Here is a 14,657-nt window from a genome sequence, read left to right as displayed (position 1 = left end):
GCTAAACAAACAAACGGCAACAAAAATTGCTAACAAATAGAACCAATCAGCCAGCCAGACCTGCCCCCACACAGATGGTGAGCATAGACATTTCACTCTCGGCTGTTATGTTGCTAGGTTATGGTGTGTGTGCTTTATGGAAACAGTGTCTTATTATAAATGTTGTGATGAAAAAGCAAAAATGTAAACAGTTTCAGATCTTTTATTAAGAATTGGAAAAAATAAAAAGAGAAGCAATACCACCAGTCTCAACAGTGCCTGAGTGTCTGGCCACCGTGAAACAGAGACAAAAATGTAAAAAATCACCGCTTGATAGAACAAACTTATTTGCTTATGTCACTAAGGGGTCATCGAGTGTCCTCAGACCTTGAGACATGGACCTAGGGAAGTATAGAGTTAATAGACTTTACCTGAACTTTGTTGTATGCTTTTCTTCTACAGCTCCTTCACTCATAGGCAGTGTGTTCAGAAGTGGTTTCAGCCACTCCCCATGTAGAACTAAACTTAGAAGACTGATAAAACTTAGGTAGAGCTAAAAAAAATATGGATCCAAGTTAAAAATAATATTCTTGTGAGATGAACAGACATCTTCACACTCACACCCCTTTTTCTCTCTACTGCTCTGGGACTTGAATACAAGTGTATTGTCTCTGAAGCTGCTTAAAGGGCTGCACCAGCTCATGCATTGTTGGCGACCATGGAAACTGGTAAAGCCTTTCTGGCGGGCAGTTTAGTGATGCCTGTCATAGTTTGGAATGCGTGTGCGCAGCTATTTTACTTCTGGGAATATATCTTTTAAAAAATTATCATCATCATCATCATCATCATCATCATTGTTATTATTATTATTATTTTTAAAGGGCTGGTGAGCATCCACGGGTCTCGAATCACCCTCACAAGCAAGAGTGGTTATTAAGCGAAGCCTGAATCGAAGTACCCACTGAGCGAAAGCTAGCCCCTAACTTCTGGGAATATATTTTAAAAAGATAAAAGTGTTAGAAGAGATTACAGGCTTATTATCATTATGCACTTATATATGTATGTGTTTACTATGTTTTAATTCTTCAGGGAGTTTGGAAATTTATGTTTAATATACCCAGTTAGTAATTAAACATATTCTCGAATGTCTACCATGTGTCAGGCCAAGTGCTGAGGTAAGAACATCAACTGCCTTTAATGCAACTGAAGCTGGCCAGTACCAGAATGTTTTAACCAACCCACTAACCAGACTGTTTTAACCAACATTCACTAAAACTCCCAGCAGTAGTAAAGGCCATGATTTAGTATATTTTAGTATAGGCACCTGCTGATGCTACTCATTTGGCGTGCTTGGCACACACACACATTTTTCAAGTTTGAATGGAAGGGAAGGTGTGTGATTCCCTCTTGGATTGCCATTAGCTTGAAAATGCCCTTTTCTGGAACGCGCAGTGTTCCGGAAATTCTAGTGGGGATGAGATAGTGGCGCCTTCCCATGCATGAGAAAACAGTGGTTTTCACTCTTGCCACTAAATCCTAGAACAGAAAACCGGAGTCTTGTGTTTTCCTTGATATTAGGTCACCAATAATCAGAGTGTGGTCCCTGTTGTGTTTTTGTGTTATCTTGTTGAAGTTCACACATGTGTGTCTGCTCAGCTCGGTCCTTGTCTGCTTGGCCTCCGCCGTTATGACTGTCACTCACGTCCAGGGAATGTGTGTCGCCCTCACAGATGGTGTATTTGGCATTCCTCATGCTGTTCACTTACACTGTGTTGGTGGAGATGCAGCCTCAGCCCAGTGTGCAAGAGTGGCTCGTTATCATTTACATCTTCACCAATGCCATTGAGAAGGTCAGGGAGGTGAGCTATCCCTTCCCCCCTTGTCATCTACACACCTCTGCTAGGTGTTCTGGGCTCTGGTGGTGAAAATGGACAGTCCAGGGTGAGGGTGAGACAGGCAATGCTGATCCTGAGTTGTGTGCTGCAGGAAGGGCATTGAGGAGAAAACCTCTGATCTTTATCCTTGCCAAATACTTTCTTTTGGTTGCTGCTCTGTGCAAGCAGTTGTTTTCAAGGACATTGTAGTGTGTTTATGAGTTGTGGGGTGATGCTATCTAATTTTTATTAGACCTTCCAACTTGTGAATTTCCAGGAAGTGGGTTTTTTAAAATTATTTTTTATTTTTCATTTACAGTGAACATACAATATAATATTTGTTTCAGGTGTATAGCTTACTAAGTGATCACCCTGATAAATGCTATACATAGTTATTATAATATTATTGACAATATTCCCTACGCTGTACTTTGTATCTCTCGTCATTATTCTGGAACAACCCATTCTTAATCCCTTCACCTTTTCCATGCAGTTTCCTAATTCCCCTCCCTCTGAAAACCACCAGTTCTGTTAGTTGTTTATTTCATTCTTTAGATTCTACATATCCATGAAATCGTATGTTATTTGTCCTTCTCTGAGTGACTGATTTCACGGAGCATAATACCCTCTAGGTCTATCCATGCTGAAATGGGTTTTTAAAATAAGATTGATTTTTCATAGTCTAGTATTACTTACATATTACCAGTTCATTTCAGAATGGCAAATAAGTGGTCAAAGTTATATAATAGGTAAAGAGTTTATTTATAGCTTTTGAGAAATTCTGCTAAATACCCTTGAAAACTCAAGCTGAAAATCCCTCTGGGGCGAGTAGTCTAAGGAATGAAACAAGACAAAATTTTTGTTTTTACTTTGTAATGAGTCGCTTAAAAAATATTCCCATGCAGTTATAATGTAGTCACATACCGTTATGACTTACACTGTTTTAGACACCAATATATATGTATTTCTGTGCATATGCATTTGCACACATTGATTTTCTCCTAGAGCTAATGTGACTGGATTATAGAATTCTTTAGTTTCAAACCAGTCTTTTTTGTACTTGGCTATACCTCATGAAATGAAATTATAGCTATATATGAGGTCTGTCCATAAAAATCCAGCCATTTTTAGTATAATGAGAATGGTTTGCATGACATCTATGTAATTGGCATCCAAGAAGAGTGGACTAGAATGTGTATGGATGAACAATGACAACTTCACTGTATTAGTCAGTGGGGGTGGTAGATGCCATTGAGCGAGCATGTGTACTGTGTAGATATTGCATTCAAAATGACTGAGTGAGTAGAGCAATGAAATCTGCATCAAATTTTACATTAAGCTTGGATATGCCTCCATGGAAACTCTTCAGATGATTCAGAAGGCTGCAGCATTGGGCAACTGGCGATTGGCAGCTTTATCATGACAATGCGCCCACCCATGCATCATGTCTCGTGCAGGGTCTTTTGGCAAAACCCCAAATCACCCAGGTGACTCAGCCCCCCTATAGCCCAGATTTGGTGCCCTGTGACTTCTGGCTTTTCCCAAAACTAAAATCACCTTTGAAAGGGAAGAGATTTCAGACTGTTGATAAGATTCAGGAAAATATGATGGGGCAGCTGATGGGGATTGGGAGAACTGTGTGAGGTCCCTACTTTGAAGGGGACTAAGGTGTCATTGTCTTATGTTCAATGTTTCTTGTATCTTCTTCAATAAGTGTCTCTATTTTTCATATTACATGACTGGATATCTTCTGGACAGACCTTGTAGATCCATTGCAATATGGATCTTTAAGTTTTAAAATGTCTGGGTGTTTCCCTGTGTTAGTTTAGGATACATGAAAGCTAGAGAAACTACTTTAATAAAAAACCTTTTGTTTGGGGTTTCAAATATCTAGCTAGCACTACCAGTGACATTAAAATGTTTTTATAGAATTGTTTAAATAATTATCCAAAGATAACTTAGGTCTCCCAAGTCCCCTATTATTTGGCAGGATTCAGATTAGTCTTTAAATTAAGCAGTTGATATATTAAAGAAGATGATATTAATGAGACTCTGAAATTATACCTCATTCTTTAAAGTTCCCCCTTGCTTTCTTTTTTTAGGTTTGTAGTTCAGAACCTGAAAAGTTTACTCAAAAGGTAAAGGTATGGATTAGTGAGTACTGGAATCTCATGGACACGGCGGCTACTAGCCTGTTTTTGGTTGGTTTTGGCCTCCGGTGGGGCGACGCCCCCTTGCACACAGCGGGGAGACTCATCTACTGCATCGACATCATCTTCTGGTTCTCTCGGCTCCTGGACTTCCTCGCTGTGAATCAGCACGCAGGTCCCTATGTGACCATGATTTCAAAGATGGTGAGTGCAGGCCGCTTGTGTACTCTCATGTTCTTTTTAAAGCATCTGCCTTCTTTTATGGCTCGCATTCAATAGTTTAAATTTGTTTTCCCCTAATGCGAAGTTTGATGAGGGCTCATGGGGGGCTGTCCTCCACCCAGCGACTCAGGAATACGGAATCCTTTCATCTTGTGACATGGTGATGTCAGCCTGTGGCTTCTAAGGTCTCCTGTGACAAGGAATGAGTGGGTTGGAGAAAGTCTAATGGCTTTTAACTGCTCTGGGCAGCAAGTGACTCAAGTCACTGTCACTCCATAGCCCACTGGCCAGAGTAGATCTCATGGCCCCAGCCCCATGGAAGGAAGGCCAAGAAATGAGAAATGCAGAGAAGCTCAGAATGCTCATGGAATAATTGTGTCTGCCTCGGTGAACACATGCATTGAGCTTATGTACATTTAGCAAGTGAAATGAATCATATAAATGCTAAATGAATCATGTAAAAGACCTTTAAATTGTAACACAGCAGTTTGTATTCTATAAGCTATCCTCTATGGTACACTATAAAAACAAGACTTACTCTGAATATAAAGACTAAGTGTTTGGGAGTTAGGAACCACTGGGTTTAACAAACATCATTTCATAGCTGCTTTTTGCATTTTTCTTTTTTGGTTTGTTTGGAGATGTCTACTTTGTCAGGGTGCTCAGTAGCATGGAGGTCTTCAGCAGATTCTTTGCCTGCTCCATTTCTCAGACTCCAATCAGTTCTTGAAGATAATTGTGTGGATAAAGAACCATTTTACTGATTTAAGTATCCCTATTTTTTTTTCTTTTCCTAACCTCTGGTCCAGTTGATGAAAAGTTAGATATTAGCTATCCACAGGCTATTCATGTTTCATTACTTCTTAGAAAAATAAGCACAGATCCTCTGTTGTTAGAATATTTGTGCTATTCCATAGACCACATTGACATGGATAAATGTGTGTAGGGAGAACAAAATGGTTTAGTCCAAGGAAGTGCAGCTGTGCGGGGACTGGGGCATTGGGGTCAATGACCAGACAGTCTTGTTATTGGCAGTATAGTCATTATGGTTGCTAATGTTTCATTGTTTCAAATTTCAGGTCTGTGGTAAAATTCTTGTTATGTTGCACTATTTTGCAGACAGCAAATATGTTCTACATTGTGATCATAATGGCCATAGTGCTGCTGAGCTTTGGGGTGGCACGCAAGGCCATCCTTTCGCCGAAGGAGCCTCCGTCTTGGAGTCTTGCTCGAGATATCGTGTTTGAGCCATACTGGATGATGTATGGAGAAGTCTACGCAGCAGATATAGATGGTGCGTAGGAGATTTCATCTGCAGCAGAAATGGAACTTATGCAGATAGTAGAATAAGAATCTGGAAAATAATTATCTGAATCTTAAAAATATAAAAAATTTATGGTATTCTAGCCCTGGCTGGTGTGGCTCAGTGGATTGAGCGCTGGCCTGCTAAGCAAAGGGTGCTGGTTTGATTCCCAGTCAGGGCACATGCCTGGGTTGTGGACCAGGTCCCCAGTAGGGGGTGTGCAAGAAGCAACCACACATTGATGTTTCTCTCCTTCTCTTTCTTCCTCCCTTCCACTCTAAAAATAAATAAATAAAATCTTTAAAAAACCCATTGTTCAAAAAAAATTTACGGTATTCTGCTAAGTTAATGTGCTAACTATTTGCTTATTATCACCGTGATAATAAACAAATTATTATTTGGACCATGATTCATCTTATCTCATGATTTTAAGTTCTGTTTTTTTTCCCCCGTAGTTTGTTCAAAGCAATCACCTTGCCCTCCTGGTTCTTTTCTTACGCCATTTCTCCAAGCCGTCTACCTCTTCGTGCAGTATATCATCATGGTGAACCTGCTAATCGCTTTCTTCAAGTAAGTTATTTTAATTAAATGTGGTTATTGTGTTGCAATCAAAATGGGGGCAGGTATTTTGAGTAAATTCACATGTATTTTGAGCATGTAACCTTTGGTTTTCGTGTGCTCCATATTTTATCACTATGGTTTAAAGTTACTATGGGCATGAAGCTACTGTTAGAAGAGAAAAACAACAAATAGAATAATAAAAGCAGGATGAAAGGAAATCATGCGCTGTGATTAAGTAATGATTGGAACCATGGCAACATAACAGTCGATGAGGTTGGCCGTTGGCTGACTGTCTTACCTGGTGCCTTCGTCTCACCTGGTAACAAAGGTTACTTGGAGTCTGTTGTTTGGTTGGTGCCCTGAGTGGCTTGTTTTGTCTTCTCTTGTGCATCACTCTTCACTTATCCTCAGTCTCCTGTTCCGGCTCATCTTCCCCTCAACCTTTTAGCTTTGGAATGTCCCTGGGCCCAGACCTTGCTTGTCTTTTGTTTGTGCTTTGTTTGCTGCTCTTGGTCAGTTTGCTTTATATGCTGATGAATCCTAATTTATACCTCCAGCCCCATTTTTTTCCCCTTGAACTTCAATCCTGTAGATCCAACTGCCCCCTTCCATTGCCAGTCAGATATATGGTAGATTTCTAAAATTTTAAAGGCTCAAATTCTGATCTCCCCTCTTTTCCAACATGTATTTATTTTCCTTGTATTCTCCCAAATCTGTGACACAGACCACAAGTGTCTGTCAAAGTTCCATCTTCTCACTGGATCAAACCAAACACCTTGGATTCATTCTTAACGCTTCTAGTATTTCTACCTCCGAAGTGTTGGGAATGCCTGTTTCGAATAGATCACCAATCCAGCCACCTCTCACCACCACACTGCTCCCGCAAAGCGTCCTCATTTATTTCTCTGCTCCTGTCTTTGGCCCTGTATTCTGTCATGAACACAACGACCCTTTACACACATACATCAGATGATGTCGCTCCTCGGCTCTAAATTCTTTAACGGTTCCCCACCTCCCTCCTGGTAGAAGTCGAAGTTCCTGCCATGACCAAGGGGGCCCCACAGACCTGGGCTTACCCTCTGCCTCTCAGATCACACATCGCACTGCTCCTCCCCCAGTTAGTTTCCCTCCAAGCACACAGACCCCTCACAGTTTTCAAGCAACACAGGTGTGTCTGCATTTGCTGTTCCCTCTGTTTGGAATGCTCCTCCCAGGTGTCAGTGTGGTTCACTCTCTTACCCTTTTCAAGTCTTCGCTCGAATGGTGTTTACAAGTGAAGCCCCTTCTCCATCTGTCATCTCCTTGGCATGCCTGGTCCTCCTTACTCTTCTTTCTTCATAACCACCTATATATACAAATGTATTTTATAATTCACATATTGTATTTTTCTCTTTATCTGGCTTCTCTACTGGAATATAAGCTCCTCAAGGACACTTTTTTTTTTCTTATGAATTCATCCCAAGCACTGACAAAATAAGAAAAGGGAGATCAATGCACGGAATCTAAGTAAAGAAGGTAGAGAAGATAAAGGCCGGAGGGAGGCAAAATAAATCAGCACACCTAAAAAGTAGTTTGCAGGTAATGGGAGTGACCCACCTTCCTGCTTTTTACAAGATTATATGGTAGCTATTATCACTTCTAGCTCCCACATTTTATGAACTTTAAAATTTATTGGTGTTTAGTTATTATAGTTATTTTTTGATGTATCAAGTAATACTAACAGAAATGCATGCAATTTTTGTATCTCAAAAAACCTCAGGTATGAAGAGAGGTTGAGAAATCCTCACTTAGACCAGTTTTCTCAGTTTAGAGGTGAACACGTTCTAGACCAAACAAGCTGAGAAAACCAAAATCTGACTACTGGCCCAGGGGCCCTGTCCAGATTCTTTATCCTTGTAATTACCAGGAGCCTGAAATTAACTCTGAGTGTCTTCACCTGTGGCGGACAGACTGCAGTCACACTTGGCATGGCAGTAGCCTGTAATTTGTACCTGGGTACAAATTGGTATCACGTCCACCTCTAGAGTCTCTAATTCGATAGTTCTGGGATCGGGCCCAAGAATGTGCACTTCTGGCAAGTTTTTGGGTGATGCTGTTGCTTCTGGTTCGGTGACCACACTTTGAGAACCACTGTTAAAACCAGTAGTCTATTTCCTTCATCTACTTTATGGACCAAGTGAAATGTGCCCCCTCCTTTTATCCTAAACCAGCCTTTTCTGGGACAGTCCTGGTGCCTTTTCTTTATTATTACTCCAGTTTAGAGTTGCCTGTATTTTTATTTGATAAATTTGGCTGCCCTACTCAAGTACTTCTCTGTCATCTTTCTGTGAAGAAAGGCAATTTTATATCAGCCTAAGTGAAATGTTAAGATGGACATTCTATTGTGCCATAGCTTCACTGTGCTATAGACTTAAAGCGAAGTAGTTAAGGATAATATGTTTTAGAAAAAGTGAATAACTGTACCACCCACCACAACTTCCATCAAAAGCTTTGTAATATCAGGCCCTGGCTGGTGTGGCTCAGTGGGTTGAGCAGTGGCCTGCAAACTGAAGGGTCCCTGGTTCGATTCCTGGTCAGGGCACCTGCCTGGATTGCTGCCCAGATTCCCAGTTGGGGGTATGGGGAGATAACCTATTGATTGATGTATCTCTTATGCACTGATGTTTCTCTCTCTCTCTTTCTCCCTCCCTTACCCTCTCTCTAAAAGTAAATAAATACAATCTTTAAAAAAAGTTTTGTAATATCAGGATATTTATTGCACTAGCTGAATATTATAATTGATTCAATTAAAGGAAAAGTCCAAAGTGGCTTATCAATTAGCAGCTATTTTCATGGCAAAGTTCATCTAAATAATATATGTAGCTTTTAAATAGAAGATGTAGTTAGTAATTTATTTTAGGATGAATTGATTCTTTCCCCCTTTCTCTTCTTCTTCATTAATATTGTTCTGTTTGGGTGTTTTAACTAGGGTTATCCTAGCAGTTCTCATATTTGACATTAGGAGAATCTCTTCATAAAGTTAATGGTATAGAGGAACATGAAAGCTGCATACCTTGACAGATGGGTTACGGACTGAAAAGGGCTTAAGTGAGATGAGGTGGTAAACCAAGAACAGCGTTAAGTTCCAATGGGCAGTTTCTGTTCATGGCATTTAAAATGTTAGTGTTTTCTTCTCTTTGATTGTAATTTCTACCTTTTGCTTATTATTCTGATGAACATATTTTATTGTAGAAGGTGATTAATGTGTTTTGTTTGGTGGGAGAAGGATCAGAAATGCCTTGGATATTTGTATTGGCTAACTGCAGATAATGTCAGGTGGATCAATCATAAAATATGGAAAATAAAAAAACTCTTATATTTCAGGGCTCCATATTAAAACATTGTCCCTCTCTTGTTACAAATCACAGTAATGTTTACATAGATATGAAATCCATTTCAAATGAACTGTGGAAGTACGACCGCTATCGCTACATCATGACCTACCACGAGAAGCCATGGCTGCCCCCTCCTTTCATCCTGCTGAGCCACGCTGGTCTCCTCCTTCGCTGTCTCTGCCACCATCGAGCGCCGCGTGACCAAGAAGAGGGTGACGTTGGGTTAAGTAAGTTTTGGTGTCGGAGGGAGAGAGTAAAGAGTGGAGATTCAAGGTGAAGGCACACCCAAGTGTTGTCAATTAAGTTCAGGGCACAGGATGGAAGGCTCTGGGAGTCTCAGCTGAGGAGCTGGGTCTAAGTACATATTAATACATTGTCATTGTGTGGTCACAGTACGTTTCGCTAAGATTAATGGATACTTTGGAAGAAAGGAATAGGTAGGAACAGAATACCGGTTTGAATGTGTAAAGGCTTTATGTCTCCTGGCATACCTGTGTTTTCTCTGTTGTTGTGGAAATTCATGGTCTAAGGAAAATAGATAAGTGACACTTTTTGCTTAACTTAATAGCCAGTCATGTTTCTCTTGTTCCGTGATCGGTGCAGCACGGAGGTGATTCTGAACGGATGTTTCACATCTTCAAGAACTGCAGCTCAGGGTGCAGCAGAGTGGGCTCTCTCTCTCTCTCTCTGTCTCTCTCTCTCTCTCTGCAAAGCTTAAGTCTACATATTTTGAAATTTTCCTAGTTTATTTCGCTTAGCCATATCATGACTGCATGATATGACTGTGATACTAATTTTCAGAAGAGAACTTTCCTTATTGAGATTTTACAGGTCTTCCGTGGTTCCTCTCAAGCAATTTCACAGTGGATACCAGGACCATCTCTAGACAATTTCTAGAGCTAGATGAACTAGGTAGCATAAATCCACAATCCTTTTCCCCAAATTCTAAGTCCAAAGTATCTCTGAAAATAGAGAATCTTTTTTTCTTCATAAGCCGTGGGAAGGCTCATTTGGGTAGAAGCGGCTTATGAGACTAATTAACATGAACCCCTTATTCCTTCGCCCTAGGTAGTGTGAACATTCATCAATTTTGCTGCCAAAATAGTCTTGTGTTTTATTACAGGGGCTGCCCCAGCCCCATCTACGGGTTTTACTTCATTTATGGTATTTACTTTTCTAAGACTAGAAACAAATCTGAATTCTACAACACAGTCTGGTTCCAGGAGTTTCGGATACGGGGTGTGGAGTATTTATACATCTCAGGGAGCCCTTAGGGGGACAGAGGCTACTGCAAGGTTGACAGGGTAATAATGCTTTTGTTCCTGGTAGTTAGTTTTGTGAAGTATTTTTCTCCTTCTGAGTCACTTAGGAGATTTCTTTTCCTTTTTCATTTCTTCCCTCACAAGAGAGTCAGTCTTTATAAGGAAGCCAAAGCACAAATGAAGTTAATGTAAAGGCTTATAACTGACCCTGGCTGGTGTGGCTCAGTGGATTGAGTGCTGTCCTGTGAACCAAAGGGTCGCTGGTTTGGTTCCCAGTCAGGGCACATGCCTGGGTTGTGGGCCGGGTTCCTAGTAGGGGGCGTGTGAGAGGCGACAACACATTGATGTTTCTCTCTCTCCTTCCCTTCCCCTTTCTCTAAAAATAAATACATAAAATCTTTAAATATTTTTTTTAAAAAGGCTAATACTTGTACTGTAATTCTTAGGCTTTTATTAGAGCTCCAGGCAGTCATTGGTTGCAGAACCATTGAACCTAATAGATTGTGAACCATTTGAGAGATCCTAGAATTAACTGGGATTTGGTCAGACTTTTTAACACCATACCAAAGAATGTTTCCTGGTCTCCTCTGGGTCTGGGCTTATAGGATGATTCTGGTAAATCTTCTGTTCACTCCAAGCTTTGGAAAGTTCTTGAATTTTTGTGAGATTGCTTTTACTCCTCTGTAAACATCTTGAGGATCAAGATGTTTGCATGTGGGGCAGCAGTGCCACCTGGCGGACAGTCCTGAGAATGCTGCACATGCCACAAGCGGCACCTGTCAATGGAATTGCTCTGTGGGCTGTTTGCTCTCAGGAATCCACAGGAGGTTCAAATCATGACACTTGTAAAATTCCTCATTCATAGGAGATTCTTCAATGCAGACAGATATTTAGAGTTGGGGAGATACTGGATTTTTGTTGGTATTTGAAAAAGTCAGAAAACATTATGCACTTGAACATTTTCTTTTAGCCATGTTTTTCAATTTAAAATTGATATTTTTATCTCTTATTTATGGAAAAATAATGGAACACTTTCACTTTTAATAAATTCTGGAGAACTCTAGTGGTTCTTTCCACCCTACTTTAAGTGAAATTATTGAAGGAAGAGAAACTTCCTCCTTTTTTTATGATTTTTTGTGACGCCATTTTCATATTTTCCAAGTATTGCAAACTTGCTCAAAAGATGTATTTTCTGGTTAGGTCAGAGTGAGAGCCAAGCTAGTTGACCGAATGACTGCTGAAGTTTGGCATAGAACTGCATCACCAAATGCTGTGTCTTGTAATGAGTTTCATTATAATTTTGTTAGGGAAGGTGGATAGCCTCAAATGGCAATTGAATGGTAATAGTGTATCTTTTCTCCATAGAGTGTAGTATATACAAACTCAGTGTAACAAGGTAAAACTTTCTTACACTTAGCAGGTTAATTTAAAAAGACTGACTTCTAGCCTTGAAATTAACCTAGTTTATTTATTGTCATTTTGATTGATAAACAGTTGGCTGGGAAGAAGACAATCTGTTTCTGGGGAATCAAAAGTTATACATGGATTCTCGACTGAGCGGGAGTTGGTTCCTTTAACCCCCGTGTTATTCAAAGGTCAACTGTATAGTGAACTGTCGTTGATGGGTAAACACATTCTAACCTAGTAAAATGTTGAAGAGGAAGAGTCTTGTCCAGGTTGAGTCATCTTACCACAGGAGTCATCTTCGAGTTCCCGTGTCTGTTAGTAGCACAAACAGGAAAGACCCAGACTGGCATTTCCATGTCTTCCTACACACTGCTTCTCCGTGGAATTCGGTCTGACAAGCCAGCACAGTTTTACTGTACAAGCCACAGCTCATCAAATTTCAGCACAAGTGGGAGAAAAGCCACTCGCACTGTATCAGTTTCCTATTAAAAGTGAATCATGGTTCTTTTCATGTAATATACTTATTTCCACAGAACTCTACTTGAGTAAGGAGGATCTGAAAAAACTTCACGATTTTGAAGAACAGTGTGTAGAAAAATACTTCCATGAGAAGATGGAAGATCTGAATTGTAGTTTGGAGGAACGAATCCGAGTGACATCGGAAAGGTAGAAGATACACATATTTCCCTCCCCCGAATTACTGCCCACACCCAGATTCTATTAGGATGTCTAAAAAAGTGCAGAGGTCTACTTTCCAAACCAAGAGGTTTGGGTTCTCTAAGATGTTCTTTAGTAGCATATAATAATTGTGTAATTAATGCATGTTTATTGAACATCTACTATGTCCCCAGCCATCTTCTAGTTAGTGGAGGTAAATGGTGAATGAGAGACAAGAGTCCCTGTCCTCATAAGACTTATAATCTAGCATGTACATGTGGAGGAGTGAGGGGGGCGTGAAGGAGAAAAAGTAAACAAGGAAACACATAAAAGAAATATGTAATTTATTGTCTGGCAATAAAAGAGCAATGAAGAAAAATAAAGTAGTGTAAAGGAATGGAAAAGGATGGTGGTGAGGCATCTGCCAGAGTTAAGGGTTGGAAAGGACAGTTTTGGGTAGCCTGGTGCAGACAGGTCACTCCAAGGTGCTTGGAGGGGAGACACCCGAAGGGGGTGGGCCAGGCAGAGATATCAGGTGGCACGGTGCACCTGGCCAAAGGAGCAGCAAATGCAGGCATAGCAAACGCAGGCGTCTGAGGCAGCAGTGGTGCCGGGAGCTGCAGGCAGGCCCGGCCCTGGTCCAGTGACTGTGCTGGTTGCATCAGGAGTCATGAAGGTCTCAGGACGCCTGACCAGCAGTTAGTTGTACAGCAGAGTTGATGGCTGAAATAGGTGAAGGGTGAAGAGAAGTGGAGACAGCAATGGCAGACAGCTTTTGTGAGAAGTTTTGCTGTGAGGGGAAGCGAGGAGGGATATAGGATATGGTAAGGTGTTTTGTTTTGTTTTGTTTTGTTTTGTTTTGTTTTGTTTCTTGTGGCCATAACAACAGAAATGTGGATCATCTTGGAAATGACCTACCTGCAAGAGAGAAGCTGCAGGAACAGGAGGAGGGCAAGGTGTCTGGCTAAAGTGCAGTCCTCAGGAGGGGGCTTGTGGAGCAGGTGGCCAGGAGAGGCTGTAGCCGGTGCACTAGGCGATGCAGCGAGGGTTAGGGACACAGATCTCAGGGCAGAGGCGTCAGCTGAGAGTGCCTGTGGGCATGTGTGACCTGGGGCAACAGTGCAGGGAGGCTGTGGGGGGTCTGAGGAGAAGATGTGTTGGGGAGAGGGACCATATTCAGCAGCTGGAATCGGGTCAATGCTTTGGGGATGGACTGCTGATGGGGGGACAAGGCGTTGTATTAGAACAAGGAGGCCGGCATGCGCTGATGTGCATTTTCCTTAAAACCCAGTACTGCTCTTGTACCTGGAAGCAAATCGACAGAAGTGACATGTGTTCCTTCTGACTATAAAATAAAATGTGTGCTAACCAATGATGTATGTATTTCTCTGCTGTCAGATAGATGGGTAGTGAATCCTCACATACAGCTTTATTTAAAGCTGAATCACATTTAGAACTTTCTGAATGATTCACTGTGGGCATGTTATGTTTCTGGGCTTTTTCTATTGATACTGTATTCATGTAAATAGGTGTCCAGGAAGCTGATTGAATTTTAAATCAGAATTGAATATTGAGAAAAGTGTGATCATCACGTAAGATGTGAATCCACAAAATTCTGTTTTACTGAAAGAATATCTTTAGGCCAGAGCCCCGTGAGCTTCCTTTCCCTCTCCGTCTTCCACACGTTCTGCCTCCGTTGCCGCGATGGCTCTGTGGGTGGCCTTGGTTGTTGGTTTTGTATCCAACGTACCCAGGCAGGGCCTGTTTATGGAGCTGGGATGAAGTCCTGCTTCTTGCCCAAGCTGCATGGACTTGGGCAAATTCAGCCTGGGCCTTTGTGTTCTTATCTGTAGAATGGATGTGAAAAC

At 41.2% G+C, this 14,657-nt stretch overlaps 1 protein-coding gene across 6 annotated transcripts in view; it reads left to right on the top strand.

Annotated features, from left to right (window-relative positions):
* TRPM6 (transient receptor potential cation channel subfamily M member 6) overlaps window positions 1-14,657 on the top strand; it is a 154,802-nt gene that overhangs the window by 98,752 nt on the left and 41,393 nt on the right. For 5 of the 6 annotated variants that reach the window (XM_045840455.1, XM_045840459.1, XM_045840454.1 and 2 more), the window contains 6 exons: window positions 1,710-1,838; window positions 3,956-4,207; window positions 5,345-5,519; window positions 5,984-6,098; window positions 9,497-9,690; window positions 12,666-12,798. In XM_045840455.1, coding sequence (XP_045696411.1) covers window positions 1,710-1,838; window positions 3,956-4,207; window positions 5,345-5,519; window positions 5,984-6,098; window positions 9,497-9,690; window positions 12,666-12,798 — 998 coding nt within the window. The remainder of the gene's footprint in view (window positions 1-1,709; window positions 1,839-3,955; window positions 4,208-5,344; window positions 5,520-5,983; window positions 6,099-9,496; window positions 9,691-12,665; window positions 12,799-14,657) is intronic. The other variant, XM_045840457.1, reaches the window with a different exon arrangement.

This window comes from Phyllostomus hastatus, unplaced genomic scaffold (genome assembly GCF_019186645.2).
Source record: "Phyllostomus hastatus isolate PE091 unplaced genomic scaffold, TTU_PhHast_1.1 phas_contig_34, whole genome shotgun sequence".
Classification (NCBI taxonomy): Eukaryota; Metazoa; Chordata; class Mammalia; order Chiroptera; family Phyllostomidae; genus Phyllostomus; species Phyllostomus hastatus.
The sequence above is the reverse complement of the archived record's forward strand: the minus strand, read 5'-3'. Positions and strand labels throughout refer to the sequence as shown.